The 24,404-nt window shown below is 40.3% G+C and overlaps 1 protein-coding gene across 10 annotated transcripts in view; it reads left to right on the top strand.

The window, feature by feature from the left end:
* The first annotated feature begins 5,711 nt into the window (after window positions 1-5,711).
* LOC117984693 (protein abrupt-like) overlaps window positions 5,712-24,404 on the top strand; it is a 30,370-nt gene continuing 11,677 nt past the window's right edge. For 2 of the 10 annotated variants that reach the window (XM_069500010.1, XM_069500027.1), the window contains exons 1-9: window positions 5,712-5,831; window positions 7,016-7,275; window positions 16,082-16,242; window positions 17,058-17,173; window positions 18,023-18,164; window positions 18,892-19,058; window positions 21,516-21,648; window positions 22,733-22,892; window positions 23,577-23,621. In XM_069500010.1, coding sequence (XP_069356111.1) covers window positions 7,260-7,275; window positions 16,082-16,242; window positions 17,058-17,173; window positions 18,023-18,164; window positions 18,892-19,058; window positions 21,516-21,648; window positions 22,733-22,892; window positions 23,577-23,621 — 940 coding nt within the window. In that variant the 5' untranslated portion in view covers window positions 5,712-5,831; window positions 7,016-7,259. Of the gene's footprint in view, window positions 5,832-5,958; window positions 6,377-7,015; window positions 7,276-16,081; window positions 16,243-17,057; window positions 17,174-18,022; window positions 18,165-18,891; window positions 19,068-21,511; window positions 21,649-22,732; window positions 22,893-23,576; window positions 23,622-24,071; window positions 24,400-24,404 lie in introns of those variants that run through there. The other 8 variants (XM_069499997.1, XM_069500022.1, XM_069500017.1 and 5 more) reach the window with 7 other exon arrangements.

Here is a 24,404-nt window from a genome sequence, read left to right as displayed (position 1 = left end):
CTGAACATCGACCCACGCGTAGTTCTGCACCTTGATGCTAGGTGGCACCAACATACTTTGAACAAAATAGATTTTAATTAAAAGCGAGACGCCAATTAGTAGTTCAAAATTTACAACGTCACACTACAGCTCAAACCGATGGGTCTAGTTGAGATTTTGCTTGTAGGTTTTTGTTTATAATTTAGACCCCCATTAAAAAGGACTTTCACAACTGAAGCTGCGGGTCAACTAGAAATATTTGTGAATGAAGGTCCACACCTGCGCAAGCGCACGAACGGTGAACACAACACGCATCGAACACCTATGGACGCAACCGCTGTCTCTGTGCGTAAGTGCACATGCGCTGTAATAAGTGTAACTTCTGCAACAGGCACGCTCGAAAACCACTCGTTAACATGTCCACGTTAAAAGTATGTAAAGGAAAAGCTAACTGACTGACTGATCTATCAACGCACAGATCAAACAACAAGACGGATCGGGCTGCAATTTATCATGCAGATAGCTATTATGACGTAGACATCCGCTAAAAAATAATTTTTGAAAATTCAGAAAAGCTGACTAACTGACTGACTGATCTATCGACTCATAGCTCAACCTACTGGACGAATCAGGCTGAAATTTGGCCTGCAGAGAGCTATTATGACGTACCTAAACATCCGATACGAAAAGATTTTTTAAAATTCAACCCCTAAAGAAGTAAAATAGGTGTAGGGTTTGAAATTTGTGTAGTTCACGTGGACAAAGTCGCGGGCATAAGCTAGTATTCTTATAATACGCGTTGTGTGCACGGCACAAGAGTAGATAGGTACCCCTGTCTACTCCTGTGGTGTATGGTTCGTGCGTGAGCGCAAGTGTGGATCGATCTTAAAATAGCAGAAACAAATGTGTGGGATGGTTACTATGCCTAATTTAATCAGAATTTAATGAGAAAGAAATATCAGATTACAATTATTTCGTGTCAGACTGTTATAATATACGGCTAGACTATAAATATGAACAAGGTATAATAAAAACGTGATCTAGTAACGTGTTTTACTGTTTATAGCATTCTATATTAGTAAGTATATAATTATTTAGTAGTGATAGTAAAAATTAAATCCTACTAGCTGATGCTCGCGACTTCGTCCGCGTGGACTACACAAGATTCAAACCACTATTTCACCCCCTTAGGGGTTGAATTTTCAAAAATCCTTTCTTAGCGGATGCCTACTCATAATAGCTATCGATCAAAATAAAATAAAATAAAATCTACATGCCAAATTTTAGCCCGATCCGTCCAATAGTTTGAGCTGTGCGTTGATAGATCAGTCAGCCAGTCAGTCAATCAGTTACATTTTCCTTTTATATATTATGAGATGTACTTATAGTACATATAGTATACTCATTGAAACTTTATTTTATATTTATTAATTATTATTTATTAATATTAGGTATACCTAGTATAAGTAGGTACCTAAGTAGGCGGCCAAAATGAACATCGACCTTTAGACGGAGATAGCAGATTTGGAAAGTACTGTCTCGGTCGTTGAGTGCGAAAAAACGTCATATGGGTATGAGTGAAAGAGACAACGCTCTACAAACCTGAAATGTCATTCTAAAGGCCGATGTTCATCACTATCGGCCGTGTACTGTAACTATTTATTATAATTATGCATTAATTATGTAAAAAAAACAGTAAGTAAGCAGTACGTACCTATCAAAGCTGTGGTAGAAAAAAGTTTATTGGAATAAAAAAAATCTATTTCTTATTTCTGTTAAAATATGAACGTCAACTTTGATAATACTTATACCTATACCACATAGAAAAATGGACCATAAAAGTTCTAGAATGGTACCCCAGAAACAAAAAGAGAAGAAGGGCGAGACAATTTAAAAGGTGGGAGGATGACATAAGAAACTTGGTTGGTGGTATGTGGACACGGTTAGCCAGAAATAGAACCATTTGGAAAAGTTTAGAGGAGGCCTATGTCGATGGACACGCAGAACATAAAATAAGTATAAAACAAAAATGTTAATGTAAATAATCCTTACTGTAATAATTTTAAGTAGGTATTCAATGCATTATTTAGGTACCTAGTAATAAGAAAAACCTGTAAATACTTAACACTGTAATAAAGGCTCTTTTTTTTAAATACCTAATACCTATGATAACATCCAGTATTTTGCTTGCTGTTTTATTAAACAAACGTCGCGTCGGTAAGGGGGGTGTTCAGTGTTCACCCCCAGACCTCATAGCCGCGGGCAATGACAGAGGGTTAATGACGAGTGGGGGTGCAGATTAATTTAGCTATAATATTTAGTGCTCATATTGCCTAGAAGATATATTTATCTGAGAACATTATAATATATATATAACATCTTATCTTATGTGTACCTAGTAGGTACCTATCACGCGCAGGCACTACAGTCTACAACCCCTACAACGGCTACAACCGTAACCGTACAACGGCTACAACCATAACTGTAAAACGGCTACGACCGCAACGGTAAAACGGCTACAACCGCAACGGTACAACGGCTACAAACGTAACCGTATAACGGCTACAAACGTAACCGTACAACGGCTACAAACGTAACCGTACAACGGCTACAAACGTAAGCGTATAACGGCTATAACCACCGTTCAATAGCTACAACCGTAACCGTCAATGTGATAGTGTAAGGCAAACATTGAAAGGTCAGATACTGATACATACCACTTATTTTTCGCCAAAAAATCAGACTTATCTATTGCTTAGATAGCAAAATCTACTACCAACGTCATCATCATTATCAACTCATCGTCGGCTCACTACTGAGCACGGGTCCTCCCAAAATTAAAAGGGTTCAGTCATAGCCCACCACGCTGGCCAAGTACCTTTAGATTGGCAGACTTCACACACCTTTGAGAACATTATGGAAGACTCTCAGCTACACAATAGGTAATATTTAATTGCCTAAAACGCTACGCTGAAAAGTTAGCGGTGCGTGCCCCGACGGCCGACGTCTTAACCAGTGACTATAGGCTATCGCAAGCTTTCACAATTCACGCAAAAAAAATGCTACGCCGTAGCATTTTTTTCGCGTGGAAGCTACGCCACGTAGCCGGACTTGCAAACAAAGTTGCAAAATAGCCGGCTGCTATGATATCATTCTACGAATTTTCAAAATACGGCCACAGCTGTTATTGCATGGTTACTGCAGCGGAACCTGTTGAGTGTTGAACACAATACCCTTCCTTTTTCCACGCTGAACAGCCAGGCTGATCCGTTGCCCAAAAGTTGAGCCAGCCCTTCTGTCACCAGATAAGGCTATTTATTAATCGCGGTGAAATATCTCGTATTTTTTTTTTGCAGTAAGACTCTCAAACGGAACAAAAATGTAACTCTCGATAACAGCCGCACTCAGAGTCGCTTAAAAACGAGACAGAGCTATATCTCTGACATAAATCTGTCTCGTTTTAACTTAATCTTAAGTAACGAATAGCTACTCTGAGTGCGGCTGTAAGAGAGGCATACTTACCCCGCTTGCCCTTTTAGTAAAGTACAATACAACCTAGTTGACGGTAAAAAAATCTTGTCACTTAGAACTCTGCAAATCTTCAATATAAACTTGCAAATAAAAAGTTGTCAGCTTAATAAATCTCAACCCCCCGGCCCTCATTAACCCCCTGTCATCGCCCGCGGTCATCTGTCATGGTGTGGGGGTGACAGCCCCCTCGGACATTATAGTTAGTTTGACAAAATGCCATGGATTTGTATGTAGCCGGTAGACAGACTATGCTGCAGTCTAAATGTAATTAGGCAAAGGCAGGGTAGCTGTGCCTAGTCAAGTCAAGTGCGAGTCGAACTCGCACACGAAGGATTCCGTACCACCATAAAAGATAAAAACACTTTTGAATTTTTTATTAAGTAGATAGGTACCTACATAGATATTTGTTGTTATAGCAGCATTCTTATGTATACTTAGTACGCGACAGTTCTAGATGGCAATCGGGGTATGAGACGAGGGGACGCCCTGCACCGGGTTAGCGCGGGGGCTATGTGGATGTGCGGGGGCGCCTCCACCCCGATTGCCAGGTCGATCTGTCGCGAACCATAGATACAAATTCTGTGATAATTTTAATTCTCTACCTGTTACGGTTCACGAAGTACAGTCCGCTGACAGACATACGGACGGACAGCGCAGGTTTAGTAATAGGGTCCCGTTGGCTCCCTTCATATACGGAACCCCTAAAAATCAAAACACTAAATCACAATAGCTACCGAATAGATACACATCCACTAAAATCATACAAGTATTGAATAGGTAAGTAGGTACAAACCGCTGACAGACATACGGACGGACGGACGGACGGACGGATGGACAGCCCAGGTTTAGTAATAGGGTCCCGTTGGCTCCCTTCATATACGGAACCCCTAAAAATCAAAACACTAAATCACAATAGCTACCTAGAACATCCACTAAAATCATACAAGTATTGAAACAGCGAAATCGCCGGGTGAATTCCGCACCAAAAACAAAACAACAACGGTCCGGCCAATCATTCGTCAAACAGGCGCTGTAAATCTCGCGGGGGGGCCGCGGGTGGGTCGCGGGTAGGGGAGGGGGGCCGCGACCCCCCGTTACGTAACATCAGGAAGTGCGGATTAGGAATCAATAGTGCCGTAATGATAGTTGTACGTAATAGATGGTACTGCGCCGAGCGGTGCGCGTTACCATATCAAGATAACTATATCAAGTGGGTACTCATATGAAAGGGCTTTACCTGTACATTCTAAAACAGATTTTTATTTATTTTTATGCATCATAGTTTTTGAATTATCTTGCAAGTTGTCGAAAAAATATGAATGTAATACCTTACGGAACGCTCGGCGCACGAGCCTGACTCGCACTTGGCCGGTTTTTTATTTAAACCACACCCCTTTGGTTACGCACAACAGACGGAAACGTTTAAGTGCGGAAACCAGCCCAGAGTGAAGAAAAAGAAGAAGACCCCTTTGGTTTCTACACGGCATCGTACCGGAACGCTAAATCGCTTGGCGACACGGCTTTGCCAGTAGGGTGGTAACTAGCCACGGCCGAAGCCTCCCACCAAACCAGACCAGAAATTTAGAAATGATAAAATTCCAAACCCCTGCCAAGCTTAGGCATATTTTGGCACCCATGTACAAGATAACTACCTACTATGAAGTAAATCATATTTTTTATTTTAAAATAATTAAAACGGCCCATAACGGTCACAGGTGACCATTATAGGCAGGTACTATGTTAGATAATTAACATGTAAAAAAACGCGAAAATAAAGTAGGTAGGCACCTACTTAATATTAAAATCAATATTAAAGATACTTAATAAAAAGAATCATAAGTTTCCAAAAGTTTATTTCTATCCTCACTAACAAAAGTAATAAAACATCAAAATTCGATTCCGACGCGACGCGACTAACGTAAAAGCTTATTAGCGCAAGCAAAGTAGCGCTACAAATAACAAACGGCTTGCGCTTTCCATCAAAGCGCCACCGAGTCTCAACCCCGACACCGCTACAGTACAGTTCGCACTTCGCACGAGCTTTCATGCAAGTGTACTGTCCAGCGACTCGAAGCCAGCGCTAGAGCAGGGCGGCAGTGGGCGTGCAGGCTGCACTGCCCTGCCCCGCCCCCCTCGCCCGCGGACCCCCCGCAACCACCCCCGCTGTTTATTCTCGGCCGAGTGGCGGGGCGACAGTCGCCCGCGTGACGCGCAACGGACAACACGCGCGTTCATCTCTCAAAAACGTAAACACTCGGTGCATTCATACAAAACGTTCGTCACCGCAAAAAAAAACGTCCCGCAATTTTTTTAAAAAAAAAGTACGAACGCACATGAATATTTTCCGAAAAAGTGTGATAGTGAAAAGCGATGGGATGGTACGGAGGAAAATGCATCTCGCATTTTCCGGGTGGGAAAATGCAAGGCGCAGGTCGCGGGGGGAGGGCAGGGTGCAAGTGATGATGGACATCGTATTGATTTCTATCTGCCCGCTCCTCCCTTATTGTGCAGGGCGCGCCATCGATCGTTGCACCGGCCCTAAATTAACACCCTGGCGGTCACAGCGGTCCCGATGGCCGCGGCCGACCATTTTTGCGTTAAGTCAGTTTTGCCCCAAGTGCCCGTGCGTGTAATGTGTTTTTAAATCTCATTGTCATCGGTCACGTGGATGTGTTTTTACGTGTTTGGATTGTTCCTCGTTGCGACATTAATTATTTATTAATTGACTATTAACAGTTAATATTGATTACCTAAATTACTGTTCAATTAGACATTGTATAAATAGGTGCAACTGAATTGTTTGTTCAATTGTGTTATGCAATTGAGTGCATTTGGTTTGTTTGTTCTTTAAATAATTTGTAAGTTAGTGAGTATTTAATTATTGTTTGTTTATTTATTTATTTTAAATCAATTTTGATTTTAAGTCATTATTTAAATGCTTTATTGATTATTTTATTATTAGACTTAACAAATACTAAGTGTTAAATTTAGTTAAGTTATTATAATTTAAATAAGGGCATAAATATTTTTTAGAAAAACTATCTTCTTCTAACTAGAAAAGTAGGTAGTATTATAACTAATAATTCTAATTAGATACATAATAAAATTACCTAAACCGTGCATTTAATTATTTACCTAATATAAATAAATTAATATTTAAAGTACCTACTTACCTAGCTATTTAGCGAATTTGCGAACTTATAATAACATTAAGTACCTACTCATATTGATTAAAAAATACTTATAAGTAGCTAAGTAATTTAAAATACTATCCCAATTGCGCCAGAAAATTCCAAGTACTCAATAACTACAAAATACACATAAACTTAAAAATAAAACACATTTCCGCCCATAACTTACCTAATAAGTATCAACCAAAAAACAAAACATCCCGTCGCTTTTCATTAAAAACTAAACACAATTATCTCAACAGTTTTTTGATTACAATACCTATTTAAATTAACTACGTAAACTCTACAAATCTAACACTTGAAATTTATTTCAGAACTCAAACCAATACTCACAACATAAGCTTTAATAAAAAAAGAAACAAAACAAACGCTCAAACGGAACGCGAGTCTGCGGACGCCGAAAAAAAAATAAACCCCGTCAAAGATTAAATAAAACACGGAGAAGTGACAATCGCAAAAGTGGCGACGCTAGGGGCTCGCGTGGAATGCGCGGGAGCGGATCTGTTTAGCGTGCGCGCACGCCCCGACATCGCCGTGCCGCCCTCCGAACAGCCGGCCATGGCGACCGAGACCGGTATGTATGTCTTCATTAATCACTTTGATTATCTGTTTTTCCTCGAATAATAATGTATTTTTCCCGAATTACTCACTTGGACAAACATGTATTTTTTCGCCATTTGCGACATGTAAGTACAAACTTCTTAGATAACTAACTGTTCAAGATCTTTTTTTACAATCTTGCACAAAATAACCGCAAAATTTTAATCTGTTTTTCTCGAGTTGCAACTAACTTTTTACTTTTCATGAGATTCCTTGACAGTATTATCTACAGCAATTTTAATCTTACAGTACGCGGTAATATTTCCATATTGCACATCTAACTTTTGAATGAGATTTCGGCTTCGTAGAGCGCCGCTCTGTCACTCATACCTGTGTGACGACTGACGTTTTGTCGGTCTCAACGACAGAGACAACGCTCTACCAAATCGGTATCTCATTCTAAAGTTCGATGTGCAATATTTTCTGCCGGTAACTGCACTTGCTTTACTTTGGAATATGAAACGTATCTATTTAAAAATGCACATAGAAGTACAGCAACAATGTTTAAGCAAACATGTATTTACTCGTACATGTTAAAATGTGACTACTGATACACAATACCTACCTACTTATTTATGAAATTGAAGATCGCCTTGAAATCAAAGGCGATTTTGGTAAAATTCTTTTCAGAATAATAAAGGTATACTTACGTATTGTCTGTTATTTTTCGACTATGTATTCAATAGTCTTAATTATATTTCACTATTTCGAATAAGTACGTAAAATTACACTTATTACTTACTAAACCACAAGTAGGTACCTACCATAACGTACCTAAATAATGTGTAAATGAAGAATCAAATCAGGAACCAACGGTAATTTTTTGGTAACGATTACCTACCTAATTTTGTAGTTCTTTCGTCTATCTATCGTCGTCGTTCTATCGTTTCAATTCTAAATTCAAAATAAATTATTCAAAATTATTCAAATAATAATAATAATTCACTATTATGTTTTCTTATTTGTTGTAATACGTTTCTACATAATAATATAGATCCATGGGTTTATTTATTTTTATTGAATAGGTAGATATACATTGTAACATTGGATTCAATAACAGAGTTATTTTTTGTTTCTTTTGCTATATTATTTAACTTAGTGGCTAGTTTGGCTGTTAGATTTTTCCATTTCTAAGTAGTGTCATTAAATTTGATATGGAAAATATGATTATTTTGCTAGATAATAATAATTTTAATACTCATGTTTTTCTGCTTCTGATTTATTAAAACTTTAATTCTCATAAAAAATCGAACCTGTGGCTAAATAATATGTCTCAGTAATAACTAATTTTAAGAACACTTGTAGTTTTTTGCTTGTAACATAAAATATTAACAGCTATTAGCTTAGAGTTTTGTAAATTTAGCTGCTTTCTCATGAATCTGATTAACTACTTACTATAAAAACTACAGACCATAACCAACTACAATGAGTTAGTTTTTTGATTATTTGGATTAATTTTATTGGTCTGGGGTTTTACGGATACTTTGGGTGTTTCGTAAATTATCACCATTAACTGTGTAGACATATCTAACATCTTAACAATATTTCAATTGAATTTCAGTATTAAATCAACTTTTCTAATGAATCTATCAGCCAATACTATTACAAATTATATATACTTAGCGATAGTATCTTGATGATTAAGGTGTCCTCTACCACACCTATAAAGGTGTCGATATTGTCGTAGACAAATAAAGTCTGATTGCAGCCAAGCGCTAGTCAGATCACTTTATAGGGTTACCTCTGTATTTCATACTTTACCTAATTGAAAAGTGTCTAGTCGAAAAACCAATATGTCAATGCTATATCATTAAAAAAACCGGTCTAGTGTGAGTCTGACTCGCGCACCGAGGGTTCCGTACTCGGGTATGTTTTTGTCATTTTGCACGATAACTCAAAAACTATTAGGTAGGTATGCATAAAAAATTATTTTAGGATGTACAAGTAAAGCCCTTTCATATGATACACCACTTGGTATAGTTATCTAGGTACTTTAAGAATTGAAAATACTATTTGTTCATGAACACATTTTAATTTTTTTTATGATGAAACCATAAAATATACGGTTTTCGGATTTAGATATTCCTTTACAGACAGATAGGCAAGACTGACAACAAAGTGATCCTATAAAGGTTCCCTTTTCCTTTTGAGGTACGAAACCCTAAAAATACAAAAACGTACATTATCGTCTTCGTCGTAAACTACACGCCGATGTCTTGAACCGCCTGAATCCAGCGGCGCCCTGTGACTCGTTTGATCTCATCGGTCCACTAAAATATGCGGTCGGCCACCATTGCGCTTTCCAGTACCTTGAGACCCGGGGTGTTACGGATATTCGCATCCGCATCCGCATCCGCAAATGCGGAACATTCGCATCAATTCAGACATTTTGGCATTCGCAACAACCCTGTTGAGACCTCAAAAATAAATACTTTACGCTATGATAAATTATTATTTTTACTAACAATGCAAATTGTCATAAATTTTAACACATACCTTTCAAAGATCTATTTTTTTCCATTTTTACATTATAATTTTCAACTTTATCTTTAATCAAATAATCCATATATACTAGAACAATGAATATCTTATTTAATTAGCAATATTGCTATTTCGTTAACTGTAAATAAACAAGTCAAAAAATGTGTGGACTCCTTGGATACGATACGTCGTGTAACTTTTACTTTCTATCATTTAAAAAAATATACTTAGCAAATTAGCGTATCATTTGCACACTCTTTAAAATAATATGACAGGAATGCAACAGAAATTCGCACAAAATTTTTGCATTGCTAAAAAAACAAAATTACAAAGGCGATCACAAAATCAAAAGTATCGTGTTTATTGGCTTACAAAAAGTGAAAATGCGTGATGACTCCTTGCCACTTTACAACGCGATACGCAATTGTTTACCAACAGAATGTATATGAGCGTAACCGGCCGTCACTCGCGCCTCGTATACATGAGTTCGTTGATATTCACCCCCTGCCCCCAGCGCGCCGGGGTCCTGGGATGATCTCCCAGGACGGAGGAGGGGGTGCCAGTTTAATGACGTCGCTTTTATTTCAAGATTTGGTGTGATATTCGTCTCCTCTTCTGAAGAAATATATTTTCTTTACTCTTTGTCCCTTTTTCGAGGCATTCAGTAATTTTATTTAAGCAGCTTAAATATTGTATTAAATTCTCCGCGCAGCGTAGTTTTTTTTAAATATATGATGCATACAAGAAGCTTAATTTCTAAAATACCATTGATGAAAAAGGTTGTACATATTTTAAAAACACTTTGTGCAGTTTAGGGTTGATTTTATAAGTGAAACTTAAAATATTTTAATAGTGATTCCAAGGATTATTTTATTTTGTTAGTTTAATCTTCAATCCATTTGAATAGTGAAGACCTGTGTATTTAATATATTAAATAATATTTAATATATTAAATAAAATTGAGAATTACTTTAAAGTCACCGAGTTCAGTGCATATAGGTATCTACATAGGTACGTAGGAGTACTTACCTAGGTAAAATATTTCGCTCGACTTTAAACAATAAGCGAATGTGGTCGAAAATTTCGACTTGGTCGATATTTTTACTTATTTTTAAAGAATTTTGCACGCCGAAAAGGCAGAGTACTTACCTATGTCAGAACGGATAAGAAGTTGACCATCTTTGTAGCCTATTTGAGCAAATTAAAATTATTGATACTTATTGATATTACTAGCAGGTAAGTATTTTTTATTATAAAAAAAACGTAACCAGAACGCTGGCAAAAATGTAGACAGGTGATAGTAGGTAGGTACCTACTAATGTTTACTGATATGATAAAAACGCGAAAAAAATATATAAAAAATCCTATAATTTTGTAAAAGTTTACGACACATTGCAAATAAAACATCTGATTGATGCTGAGGTCAACGGACGTTGCGTAAGTAGGCCACTCTGACTCAATTCCGCGTCGTCGTTCTACGGAACCCTCCTCGTGCGAGTCCGAGTCGCACTTGACCGTTTTATAAATTGTCATAGCTACCTACCTAGTCTGTAGGGATTTTTCCTCCTAGAAAAAAAGGTCCTACCTACCTAACCCAAACCTATAGGGTGGGTAGGAGCGGATAGGTAGGTACGGGTACAGTACGCGGCCGAAAGTAATCTACATCGACCTTTAGAAGGAGATAGCAGATTTGTAGAGCATTCTCTGTCGTTGAGACCGACAAAACGTCATAAGGTATATGAGTGACAGAGACAACGCTCTACAAACCCGAAATGTCATTCTAAAGGCTGATGTACATTACTTTTTGCCGCGTACTGTTAGTACTAAGTAAGTATAACTAACTGGCTGATGCCCGCGACTTCGAACGCGTGGATTTAGGTTTTTAAAAATCCCGTGGGAACTCTTTGATTTTCCGGGATAAAAATGCCCTATGTCACTCTCCAGGTCTTTATCAATATCCATGCAAAAAATCACGTCAATCCGTTACACCGTTGCGACTTGATTGAAGGACAAGCCAACAAACAAACACACTTTCACATTTATAACAGGGGTTAATTGTCGTATGAGCAAAGTTCGTACCAATGACCTTTAGGAAAGATTTGAAATATTGAGACTAGCATGGCCACAGACTAGGAATCACAAGTATCTACCTACGAGGAATAATTCAGATAGCGTATAAATTATTTATAAGTATGCCTACCAAACAATTACAATTTCAAAAATGTCGCCACGAATTTTTTTCAACTGAAATTTTGCATGCGGTGGCCGGGTGGGGTATAAACTACCGTAAAAGGTCGCCACGGCACATGCATGGGAAATGTGAAGGTGACATTATGGTACATACACCGTTTGATATTATAAGTAACTACTAGACTAGCCGGTACCTACTACATTCCTTGCAATTCACGAAGGCGAGTGAACTTTTCTTATAATAATACTAGCTTCTGCCTGCGGCTTCGCCCGCGTGGCCTACAGGAAACAAATGGCATTTTTTTTCAGAAACAAACATAACATCAGGACACGCACTCTGAACAGCACCGAATAACACATATAACCTTCCAACCCCCATTTTACTCCTATAGGGGGGGGATTTTGTCATAGTCGTTTCTTAGGTGACACCTAACCTCAAGAAAAAACCTACTTTCCAAATTTCAAGTCAATTATAATATCAATAATTAAAACTTTCCCATAAAAACTTACATCCCCTATTTTACCACCCTTTTGGGCGAATTTTCCTAAAATCCTGAAACACGTATTTCTTCATTTGTAATCGAAAACCCAAATACCAATTTTCATGCAAATAACTTGAAAAATGACCGACTTTCATACAAACTTCCATCCCCCATTTAACCCACTTAGGGGTGGAATTTCGAAAAACCCTTTCTTAGTGGATACCTACTCTGTATAAAGAATAGACCCTCCGAATTTCATGTCTTTAGGACCAGCGGTTTAGGCTGTGCGTTGATATCTATGTCAGTCAGTCAGTCAGGACTTTGAATTTTATATATTTAGATGGTTACGTCGTACCTATACGCGGGGCATTTTGTAAGCGTGCGTGCATTTTTTTTTATTCATTATGTATACGCTTGACCACAATCACACCTGATGGGAAGTGATGATGTGGCCTAAGATGGGACGCGTTTACCTAGAAGATGCCTATTCACTCTTGTTTTAAAGATACCCCGGTTGTAATTGGTAGGAAACACATATCGCGGAAGAGTATTCCAAACCTTAGCCATACGTATGAGGAATGATGACGCATGTTGGACCAATCAGTCGCGAGCAAGCGCTCGCAAACGGGAGTATGCTGAGCCACTCGCCTTCGTGAAATGCAAGAATGGGGCCGATTCTCTTGTACACAATGTCTAAACTAAACTAAATTAACAGGTCTAAATCTTGTGCTATTCTTTTCCGCAAGCAACATTATGAAAGGGATGTCAATAGAATTAGACGTGCCATTTTAGTTTAGTTTAGAGATTGTGTATAATGGAATTAGCCACAATATAATATTTGGATATTATGCATGAAATCATCTCAGTACTTACCTCATCTAGGTATACTAATATTATAAATACGAAAGTGTGTCTGTTTGTCTGCCAGCTTTACACGGCCCAACAGTTTAACCGATTTTAATGAAATTTGGTATAGAGTTAGCTTACATCCCTGGGAAGGACTTTACTACTTTTTATCCTGGAAAATCAAAGAGTTCCAACGGGATTTTTAAAAAACCTTAATCCACGCAGACGAAGTCGCGAGCATCGTCTAGTAATAAAGAGGAAAGATTTGTTTGTGTGTTTGTACCTACGTACCTAAATACTGTTAAATCTAAGTTTAGAAATTCTACTCGAGCGAAGCTGGGCCGGGTGAGCTAGTCCTAATAAAACATTTTAATATTAGACTGAATGCAGTTTTTCAAAAACCGATAAAATATTAAATTACACCCATTATCTTATTAATGTGTCTAAGGTTGTTTATCAACATTGATTTCTCACGATAATAATTAACTTAGCCCCAAGAAATCACTTTCTAACTTGGCGACCAAAACAAATGCAAGAAATGTAGAGATGAGAATTAGGTACCTACCTAGTTACCTTGCTGCTGCGCGCGGGGTCTAATTAATGTAGACTATATTACAACATGGGGTTATTCAAGGGGCGGACCAACAAATTCCTGAAAGGCCGGCAACGCATTGGTGGTTCCTCTGGTACTGCAAATGTTCATGGGCGGCGGTGATCACTTCTTCTTCACTTCACACACTTTCACTTCTTCACATCAGGTGGCGCGCCTGCTCGATTGCTCGCCATTTTTATAAATTAAAAAAAAATAGTTCTATGACTACTTCGGAACCTATTTTCGGTTTCGGACCGGATGAGTGCGAAGTATAATTCAGACCTGTGACCACTGACCACGAACTGCTATATAGGTAACTACTAGGTAGGTAATAGTCATGCGACGCAGGCGTTTGCGTCGGTCAGCTTCATATAAATACACTAGCTGATGCCCGCGACTTTGTCCGTGGGAAATCTTTGATTTTCCGGGATAAAAGTAGCCTATGTCACTCCAGGCCTTTACCCATGCAAAAAATCACGTGAATCCGTTGCACCTTTGCGACGTGATTGAAGGACAAACCAATAAACCAACAAACAAACACACTTTCGCATTTATAATAAGGGTACTGATACTAACCAGTAATAGGTTTCGAGTGACTTGGGACCCCTGTGGAGGCCGTGTTTACGGTGCCAACATCCGAATGCTACTTTTTGACGACCTCCCTGGCGTGTACCTAGTGGTAAGCACTGTCTTATACAAGTGGGAGTCCCGAGTTCGATTTCCGGCAGGGGTTTTTCATAATTTCTAAATCTCTGGTCTGGTCTGGTGGGAGGCTTCAGCCGTGGCTAGTGATTTAGCGTTCCGGTACGATGCCGTCTAGAAACGAAAGGGGTGTGTGTGTTTGATAAAAACTGCCATACCACTGCCAGGTTAGCCCGCTTCTATCTAAGACTGCATCATCACTTACCACCAGGTGAGATTGCAGTCAAGGGCTAACTTTTATCTGAATATAAATAAAAAAGTTGATGGACTTCCGTGCACGGAATATTTCTGTAGTCCGCGACAGGTCGAGATGGCAATTGGGGTTTGAAGCGGGGCTGTGTGGGTGTGCAGGGCGTTCCCTCCCCGATTGCCATCTCGACCTGGTACTATACTTACAATCTTCGAATGATTCGCTTGAATGAAAGGCACCAAACGCGTTTAACATTTCTTTTTAATCCATTGAAGGTTTTGTATTAAAAATAGCTTTATATCACCCAGTGAAGCCCACTGCAGTGGACCTTATAGCCCCGCATCACCTATCACAGGACTTGGTGCAGCAATAATAATCATAATCATTATAGATCTGCCCAAATGAGCGCCACCACATCCGGTCCTCAGCTCTCCACATCTAACCACTGCCTACCAGCCTCTTTAATATCGTCGGTCCATAGTGCTGGAGGGCGTCCCACACTACACTTGCTTATACGCAATCTCCACTACTGAGTTTTTGGTTCCAGCGACCATTGGCTCTATGACAGGCATGGCCTACAGACTGCTAGTGCCGGATTAAGCCAGCGCGGGGCCTGTAGCAAATTCTATCAAGGGGCTCTTGGATTGTTTTAGGTTATCAAATTTATCGTATAACGTAAAATATATTCACGATGTTATTTTAGACCACAATAAAAATAATCTATATTAAATAAACTTAAATCTAAATTAAAAGTACTTAAAAATATTAAAATAAAACATACAAACTTAAAATTAAACGTCGTCAAAAAGTCCGCCCCTGGTTGCCCCTGGGCCAAAGGTGCCCATTAAGCTGGCACTATTGCCACGCTGAATGGCGATGGACAACCTATTATTATTTACTATTATTTATCGTATTACATAAAACAAAACTGTTACAAATGAACTTTTCTGAATTGAATTTGGGCTATTATATACTTAATACTGTTCATATCGGCTTCTCTAAGTAAATCCTAATCAATATTCATCAAAGTGACGTGATTATTTGGCTCATCGTGTTGATTTGAAAAATATATTTTCATGCTTCGATCTAAATAGATGGTACTTTTTTACGGTCAGACAGCGTTGGTGCGCGGGGCCTCTAAATGTGCGGGGCCCGTAGCATTTGCTACTCTTGCTAAGTGGCTAATCCGCCACTGCCCACTGCCAATTCAGCCTGCTAATGGTTCAGTACCTTGGTTCTCCTGCGGATCTCCTCATTTCCAGCAATTTTATTTGAATGTAAATATTCTTCCTAACAGCTCGGTTGCACGCAGGCGGCGCCGCGGGCGAGCAGCAGTATTCGCTGCGCTGGAACGACTTCCACTCGGCCATGGTGTCGTCCTTCCGGCGCCTGCGCGATGAGGAGGACTTCGTGGACGTCACGCTGGCCTGCGCCGGAGCCACCTTCACAGCACACAAGGTAACTTTTTCCTATTGAACCTGCTTGGATCTGAGAGTATTGGTCTAGTTACAATCATCTTCGGCATCTAAATCGATGGTCGTCTGCCGGATATAGGTCTCCTTTGGGCTTTAATGGCATCAGTCACCCAGTGATGGCTTGGATTTACTGATGCTGGCGTTTTCCGATGCGTTGTAATTCCAGCTTGCCTATCGTCTATCGATCCCACAAACTTATAATAAAAACCACCATGCTGTTTCAATGAACATTTTCCACTGAGCTTCGCACTCGCCATCCAGCTCCCGGTGACGCTAGAGCCAGTGGAGCCTACGCAGCATACTCAATCAGAAAAAAATCAAATCTTTGATAAAGAAGAGACAAAGGTCAGACCAGATAAAAGAAGCAATCGATACATCCCTCTGCAATGTCTTTAGCACAGCCTCTAAGGAGAAATGATGTGACAACGTGAAGGAAATATCTAGGGTCAGGTTAGTCATGACCCGAAAATTTTCCTGAATCGTGCGTGCAGGTTTCTTAACGTTGTTTTCCTTCTCCGTAATATGCGTGATAAAGGATAAATATCGACTGAAAAATTTGTTAGGTGGAACTGTGACCCAAGTTGGTAAAATTGGCCAACATTTGGACATTATGACGGCCTCTGGAGGTTCCTGCATTCCCTGTAACTGACACAAATCTAAAACACCTCTCAGGTTTTGAGGCGAATCTTGGGCGACCTACGCCTAACCATGCCAGGTTACTGGTTTTCCATGTTAGATGCACCATGCACAATGCACATGTAACAAAGCACTTTATAAGCAATACCTTTTGTCCTTTAGGTGGTGCTATCAGCCTGCAGTCCGTACTTCCGAAGATTACTGAAAGCAAACCCGTGCCAGCACCCCATTGTTATCTTGCGAGATGTACACGACAAAGACATGGAAAGCTTACTAAGGTGGGTAGTTGCGTATTTTCCATATCTTACTTGACATTAAATTGTACGTCGACAGTCGTATTTTTTCGACATAGGTAATTCAAAAACTATGATGCATAAAAATAAATAAAAATGTTTTAGAATGTACAGGTACCTTTCATATGATAGCCCACTTGATATAGTGCTCTCACATCGAAAGTTGAAAATACTAATTATTAGTTCATGACCACAATTTAATTTTTTTTGTGTGATCTAACCCTAAATTCACGGTTTTCAGATTTTCCCCAAATGTCAGCTATAAGATCTACCTACCTGCCAAATTTCATGATTCTAGGTCAACGGGAAGTACCCTGTAGGTTTCTTGACAGACAGACGGACAGACAGACAGACGGACAGACAGACAGACAGACTGACAGACAGACAACAAAGTGATCCTATAAGGGTTCCGCTTTTCCTTTTGAGGTACGGAACCCTAAAAATTAAAATTATTTAAAGCTTGGAGATTCCCGCTATTCAGGAAATGTTTAAGGGTCCGTACAAATTGAGTTTTTTTAATGCCTTGTTAAGATTAGGACAGTGAATAATATAATTATTAGTCGTTTGCGCTGGTAAAGCAACGTTGACCCGAATCGACAACTGGTGACCGACTTCGACATCAGAATTTGGCCTTATTGTTACTTATGCCTTGGATAGCGATGCTGGTTCAAAATCATCATCATGATCAGTCCATCGCTGGCTTACCGATCACGGGATCACCCTTGAATTCCAACGCCACGGAATTTTTGCTTCATTTTCACAGCAATTTGGTACCTAATTTAGTTTGAGGTTGGTCCTGTCTATTGAATCTCTACATATCCGTATTTTCCCCAGGTTCATGTACCAGGGCGAAGTTCACATAGGCCAAGAGCAGTTAAAAGAGTTCCTAAGAGCAGCGCAGCTGCTGCAAGTCCGAGGGTTGACGGACGTTCCTCCTCCAGCACCGCTGCCGACGCTCGACCAGAAGGCTTCACCAGTAAGCGTAACTACCTACCAATTTTTTTTTAAAGAATCTTAGCCATGGCTTTCTAACATTCCCTTTTCCTCTCCAATTAAGCGTGAAGCTTGTGCTAGGAGTAGGTACGACAATAATGCAACGGGTGGGGTTTGAACCGGCAACCTTTCGAATTTCAGTCCGCACCTTTAACCGTTGAAGTATTGAGGCTATAAAATTACCATACACCTTTTAAATTCAGCCTCATATTAGAGGACGAGTAGAGAAAACATCAGCATCGACGCCAGAGGCTGTGAGTGAGCAAGACAGAGTACAGAGTTCAGTTCTGCCGGTGTGCACACCATTTCACGACATTTTAAATTCTTGTACGGACAACGCGACGGCTGTGAAATTCAGCCTATACCTACGTGAGATTTTACTAGAGTCACCCTAAAGATCGGAGACATGGTCATCATCATCATCAACCGATAGACGTCCACTGCTGGACATAGATCTCTTGTAGGGACTTCACGCCACGGTCTTGCGCTGCCTGTATCCAGCGGCTCCCTGCGACTCGTCTGATGTCGTCCGTCCACCTAGTGGGGTGTCTTCCAACACTGCGTCTTCCGGTGCGAGGTTGCATTAATTTTCAAGTAGCTCCCTTTGTTTTCCTGACAGGATGCAGTCGATAAACTTGCAGCAATATAATTTCTTTAAAAGACAGTTTAATTAACTTGACAAGCTCATTCATCAGAACTTCTCCCTCCAGTCAGCATCATCATGGACAGAGACAGGCAGTGGAGGGTCCCGCGAGGGTCGGGAGCCACAGCCGCGCGAGGGGCGCCGCACTCGCCGCCCCGACGAGGGCGCCCCGTGCACTCCGCCGCCCAAGCGCGCGCGCTCCTCAGACCTCTACCAGGCGCAGATGAAGACCAGGTATGGGAGGTACTAGTGTGTCGTCCTCTTAGTAATCTCACTATGGACGGAGATAAGTGAAGGATTTTTAGAAATTTCCCTCGAAAGGGTTAAATAGGGGATGGATGTCTGTCATATTTCAAATTATAAATTATACATTTCACCGCGATTAATAGCCTCATCTGGTGACAGAAGGGCTGGCTCAGTTTTAGCGCAACGGATCAGCCTGGCTGTCCAGCGCGGAAATGCAGCCAGTATTCTTGGCACCATTCCACGCGGCATGATTTGTATAGTAATTAGATAAGGCTAGCTTTAAGTTTTATTGTAATATTTTCATTTAAAAAAATATAAATAAATTAAAAATTTGGCATATTTGGGGTTTTGAGTAAAAATGAAAAAGAAGGTACAAATGTTTTTTCAGGATTTTTGAAAATTTCACCCCCTCACCAATTTTCAAAAAATCCTCTCGAGCAAAGCCGGAACATAGGAAGTTTGAGAATTTACGTTTTAGGGGAATTCCACATGTCTTATCCGGATACATCCGAACGCGACGCCACCAATTCCACATGTCTTATCCGGATACATCCGAACGCCACAAATTCCACATGTCTTATCCGGATACATCCGAACGCCACCAATTCCACATGTCTTATCCTGGTATATCCGAACGCTTCTGCTCATCTGAGTACTAGATTACCAGAACAAAATTTTGAACATAAATTCGCAAGTGTTACTTATACGTTCACTTTCCCGAGTTCGGGTTACGAGTCATGTGTAATCCGTACTAAGAATTCTACACTCACGAATTTTTACACGCAACTATTGACATCACTGCCCTCACGAAACCTGGCGAGTGCGGAAAGTACACCATTTACAATGAGCTTATGACAGATTCTAAACTAATAAGTAGGTATAATAAACTAGCTGTGGCCCGCGACTTCGTCGGCGTCCCGCGGGAACTGTCTTTCCTCGTGGATTTTCAAAAAAAAATCTTTCATGCAAACCTTTTCCTGAGAATTAATTACAAACAACAAAAACCGGCCAAGTGCGAGTCAGACTCGCGCACCGAGGGTTCCGTACTCGGGTAATTTTTTTCGACATTTTGCACGATAAATCAAAAAGTACCTATTACGCATAAAAATAAATAAAAATATGTCAACGGGAAGTTTTTCTTGACAGGCACGACAGACAGACAACGAAGTGATTCTATAAGGGTTCCTTTTTTCTTTTTGAGGTACGGAACCCTAAAAATGCGAAAAGGTGTATGTCTGTCTATTACTTTTTAGCATGTCAACCCCGACCTTAAAGTTTGGAACACAGACAACTTGCATCCTGGAGACGGAAATATACTTTACGATACTTTTTATCTCGGGAGAACAAAAGGTTCCCACGAGTTTATTAAAAGACCTAAATCTTGCCCCCCCCAGTTCTACGGTTACCTTCTTTACAAAGTTTTAAATACAATCTGTACCTACCATTATTATAAATGCGAAAGTGTGTTTGTTTGTTGGTTTGTTTGTTCGTCCTTCAATCATGTCGCAATGGAGCAACGGATTGACGTGATTTTTTGCATGGGTATAGTCCCAGGTCTTTACCTGGGAGAGTGACATAGGCTACTTTTTATCTCGGAAAATCAAAGAGTTCCCACGGGACAGTTAAAAAACTACCATGCGGACGAAGTCGCGGGCGTCAGCTAGTCATTCATAACGGTAGATACAATTGAATACGAAAGAATATCCATCCATTTAAAGACAAGACCAAAAAATTTGATTTTTGTTTAGCGTGGCGTCATCGCAACGGTAAACTAATTGCCAAAGTCCATTCGAAGGAAATAATTTGGCAATAAAATGGTCATTTCCATATTGTAGCAGATACGTACAATATTTAGCTAGCTCTATGTTTAGGCATCTTTCGTAATGGTTGTATGTGCGAATTGCCTTGCTGAATCGGTAATGGTGCAGAAAATTATACTTTCTATGAAAACAACATTTTCTAGATATATAACAAGATTTTCTTCCCGGAGGTTGTCATGTCCAGCAGGGGTCTAGCTGGTCCACCTTTGTATTTGGAACTTGTATTCTATTTAGTTACTGATAGAATGCATAAAAATAACTGTTCCTTTGTTACGATCGAAATATTGACAAAAACACAAAGTATGCGCAAACGCAGGTGCATAAACATTTGGGCACTAAACTGTCGCAAAACTCTTTAAAGTATCTACAAACAAAAACTTTTCACTTCATTTACAAAAACCTTTTATTAGAGGTAGGTTTTGTGTTGAGAGATCCCTCCCCCCAGCATACAAATATGCCAATTAAAACTTACCAGAACGAATTAAAATTTATAACTGGTAGAAGAAAAATTGACCTCAGCTTTTTCCATCGAAGACTTGAGTCTGATTTAGCTGCCCACTCCTCTTTTCAGTCTGAGAACTTTAATTTTGTTGTTACTTATAGAAGGTTCATTTTACTGGTGTAGGACGGAGCAACTGTTGGCGGTGCAAGGCGCGAGCCCGGAGCGGCTGGGCACCAACGGCCACGAGATGGCTCTGTTCAGCCAGGCGCTGGAAACTGTACAAAACCCGCACCTCACCGGCGTGTCCAACCATTTGGTAAGATTCATCAAACATACCTCATACATAAGCTTCGCTTTCAAGCGAAAGGTACATGGTACCACTTTTCTGAAAGGTGTTTGATGTCTTCGGAAAACTAATGATTTTAAGGTTATTTCGTGGTTTAACGACATAATATTATCTGAGACTCAATAGCTCAACGGGTAAAGGAGTGGACTGAAAACCGAAAGGGCGCGACGACGGTTCAAACCCGGCCCGTTGCACTATTGTCGTACCAACTCCTAGCACAAGCTTTACGCTTAGTTGGAGAGGAAAGGGGAATATTAGTCATTTAATATGCCTAATTTTTTTTTCAATTAAAATTAATGTAGATAACGGGTACATACACTATTAATTTGATGTTTTTATTTGTCGATATTTTAACCCCATTGCACGCGTCGTAGTCACGACGACTGCGAGTTGAAGTTCGAGCTATCATGGGCAGTCTGCAGTCCCGTCATGGCCACGATCCGTGCAATTGGGTTGAAATATCGACAAAATAAAAACATCAAATTAATCGTGGTATGTACCCGTTATCTACATTAAAATGTCTTCGGGAAACTTTCGATCTAAGGTCTTTTGGGATTTCCAACCTCTCTGCTTATTGTAAATCTTTTTGAGAGGCTTGCATATTTTATCATCATTGCCATCTAGGCATTCTGGAGGCCTACCTCCGTAGTTTGACTGCTAGAGCGTAGGTAACAATCGTAATCACCTGTGATTGGCCGATACTCTTACTACTGGCTGAAATGCACTGTTGCAGCAAATTAACATAAATTCAGCCAATTACAACAATTAAGATTGTAGCATTGATTGATGCAGTTTCTCCATAATTGACCAGCAGATCCGGAATTCAAGAAGTATATAATCTAATTCGAAGGTACGGAACCCTTCGTGTGCGTCCGATTTGCACTTGGCTAGTATATTAAGATTGTAGCATTGATTGATGCAGTTTCTCTATAATTGACCAGCATATCCGGAATTCAAGAAGTACAAATAATCTAATTCGAAGGTACGGAACCCTTCGTGTGCGTCCGATTCGCACTTGGCTGGTATGTTGTCTTATTCTCTGTCTTATTCATAGTCCGGCGACGGCGACGAGTCTTCATCAGACGCGGGCGCGAGTGACACAGAAGGTGAGAATAGAGCCAAGCAGGAACCTGTGGATTATGACGATCCCAGCACCATGGCCAATACCAACGGCGCTCTCCCACCGAACTTTCCGGGGCTCCTCAACCTGCCAGGTGGGTAACGTATCTGCAAATATTTGATCAAATACTTTGACAAACATGATCCCATTTCTGATGTTTTTCATAGAATTAATCAGTCTTTCGGATCAATTTATTTCACTGGACCTATATAGGCTATAGCTTATCTGCTCTTGTACATCCATTGGTCGAACTACGTGTCAGTGTGTGACCGACTAGTCAATAAATAATAAATATAATTTTAATAGATTTCATGACGATCTTGGTATGATCCTCGAAAACCCTGAAAACGACACCCATGTATAATTTTTTGTATATTGTTCTCATCCGCCATCTTGGATTTCAAAATAAATAACATCCCGAAAAAGTGCACACTCAGTTAATATTTGTTACACACGCAATAATATGTATTTATGTAGGTGTGACACAAGGTGCCAACAATTTCAAAAAATTCCCGTTGAGTTGAATTGTTGGCACCTTGTGTCACAGTGTTACACACGGGGGTGTGACTCAACGGGAATAACCCATAATATAAAAATCACGTTTTTCGTTTACCATACAAAAAATAAATGAATATGAATTTTGATGCTCTCACTAATTAAATTCATCTAGTGAAATCACCAAGTGAAATAATTGGCCCGAGATCGACTGATACCTTCTATTTCTTGTTATACCTACCATTTGGATGATATAGGTTAACATGTCGAATCAATTTCCCAGGATTTCCCGGCTTACCAGGACCTTCAGGAATCCCAGATAATTTCGGTAAGTAACCCCTTTTATTGCACTAATATACCCATAGTGACTCAGTAATGATTATTGTATTCAACGATACCAATGCAATTAGACTTGACCAGAACAAATAATTAATTTGTGATCAAACAATCTTAATGCTTTCAATGCGCTCAATTGCGTTGAGCGTGTCATTAATTGTTCATTACTGAGTCATGTTGCACGTTGTCAATGACACTAACAAGTAAATAACAAGTATGTAACTCATGCCCACTATCGAAATGCACCGTTAGATTGACCGAGAAATTCCACTATTTAAGAATTTAGGCGTTAAAGCAACAATGGAAGTTATTTTAATAAAAATTTTAGAAACGTGCGGGTCGAAAGTCAAGTCATAATGCGCGTTAGAGCGGACGAGTCAGGCGCGCGACGTAGAGTAGTTCGGCGGGGCCGTGGCGTTACTGACAGTCGTCGTCTGCCCAGGAGGCGGCTGGGCGGGGGGCGGCGAGGCGGAGGCGGCCGAGGCCGGCAAGCCCGCGTGTCCCGCGTGCGGCAAGCTCTACAGCAACAACAGCAACCTCAAGCAGCACATCCTCAACGTGCACGCGGCGCGCGCGCTCACGCACGCCTGCCCCGTGTGCGGCAAGGCCTTCAAGACGCGCCAGTACATGCAGATCCACATGAACTCCATCCACGGCGTGAAGCAGCGCCGCCGCGACGCCGCGCCGCCCGCCCCGCCCGCCCCGCCCGCCCCGCTCGACCTCGACCGATACACTCACAGTAGCTAAATGTTCTAACCGCCGCCTCTGTGTTACA

This window comes from Maniola hyperantus, chromosome 1, assembly GCF_902806685.2.
Source record: "Maniola hyperantus chromosome 1, iAphHyp1.2, whole genome shotgun sequence".
NCBI classification, from domain to species: Eukaryota; Metazoa; Arthropoda; class Insecta; order Lepidoptera; family Nymphalidae; genus Maniola; species Maniola hyperantus.
This window is presented reverse-complemented; position numbering and strand designations above follow the sequence as displayed.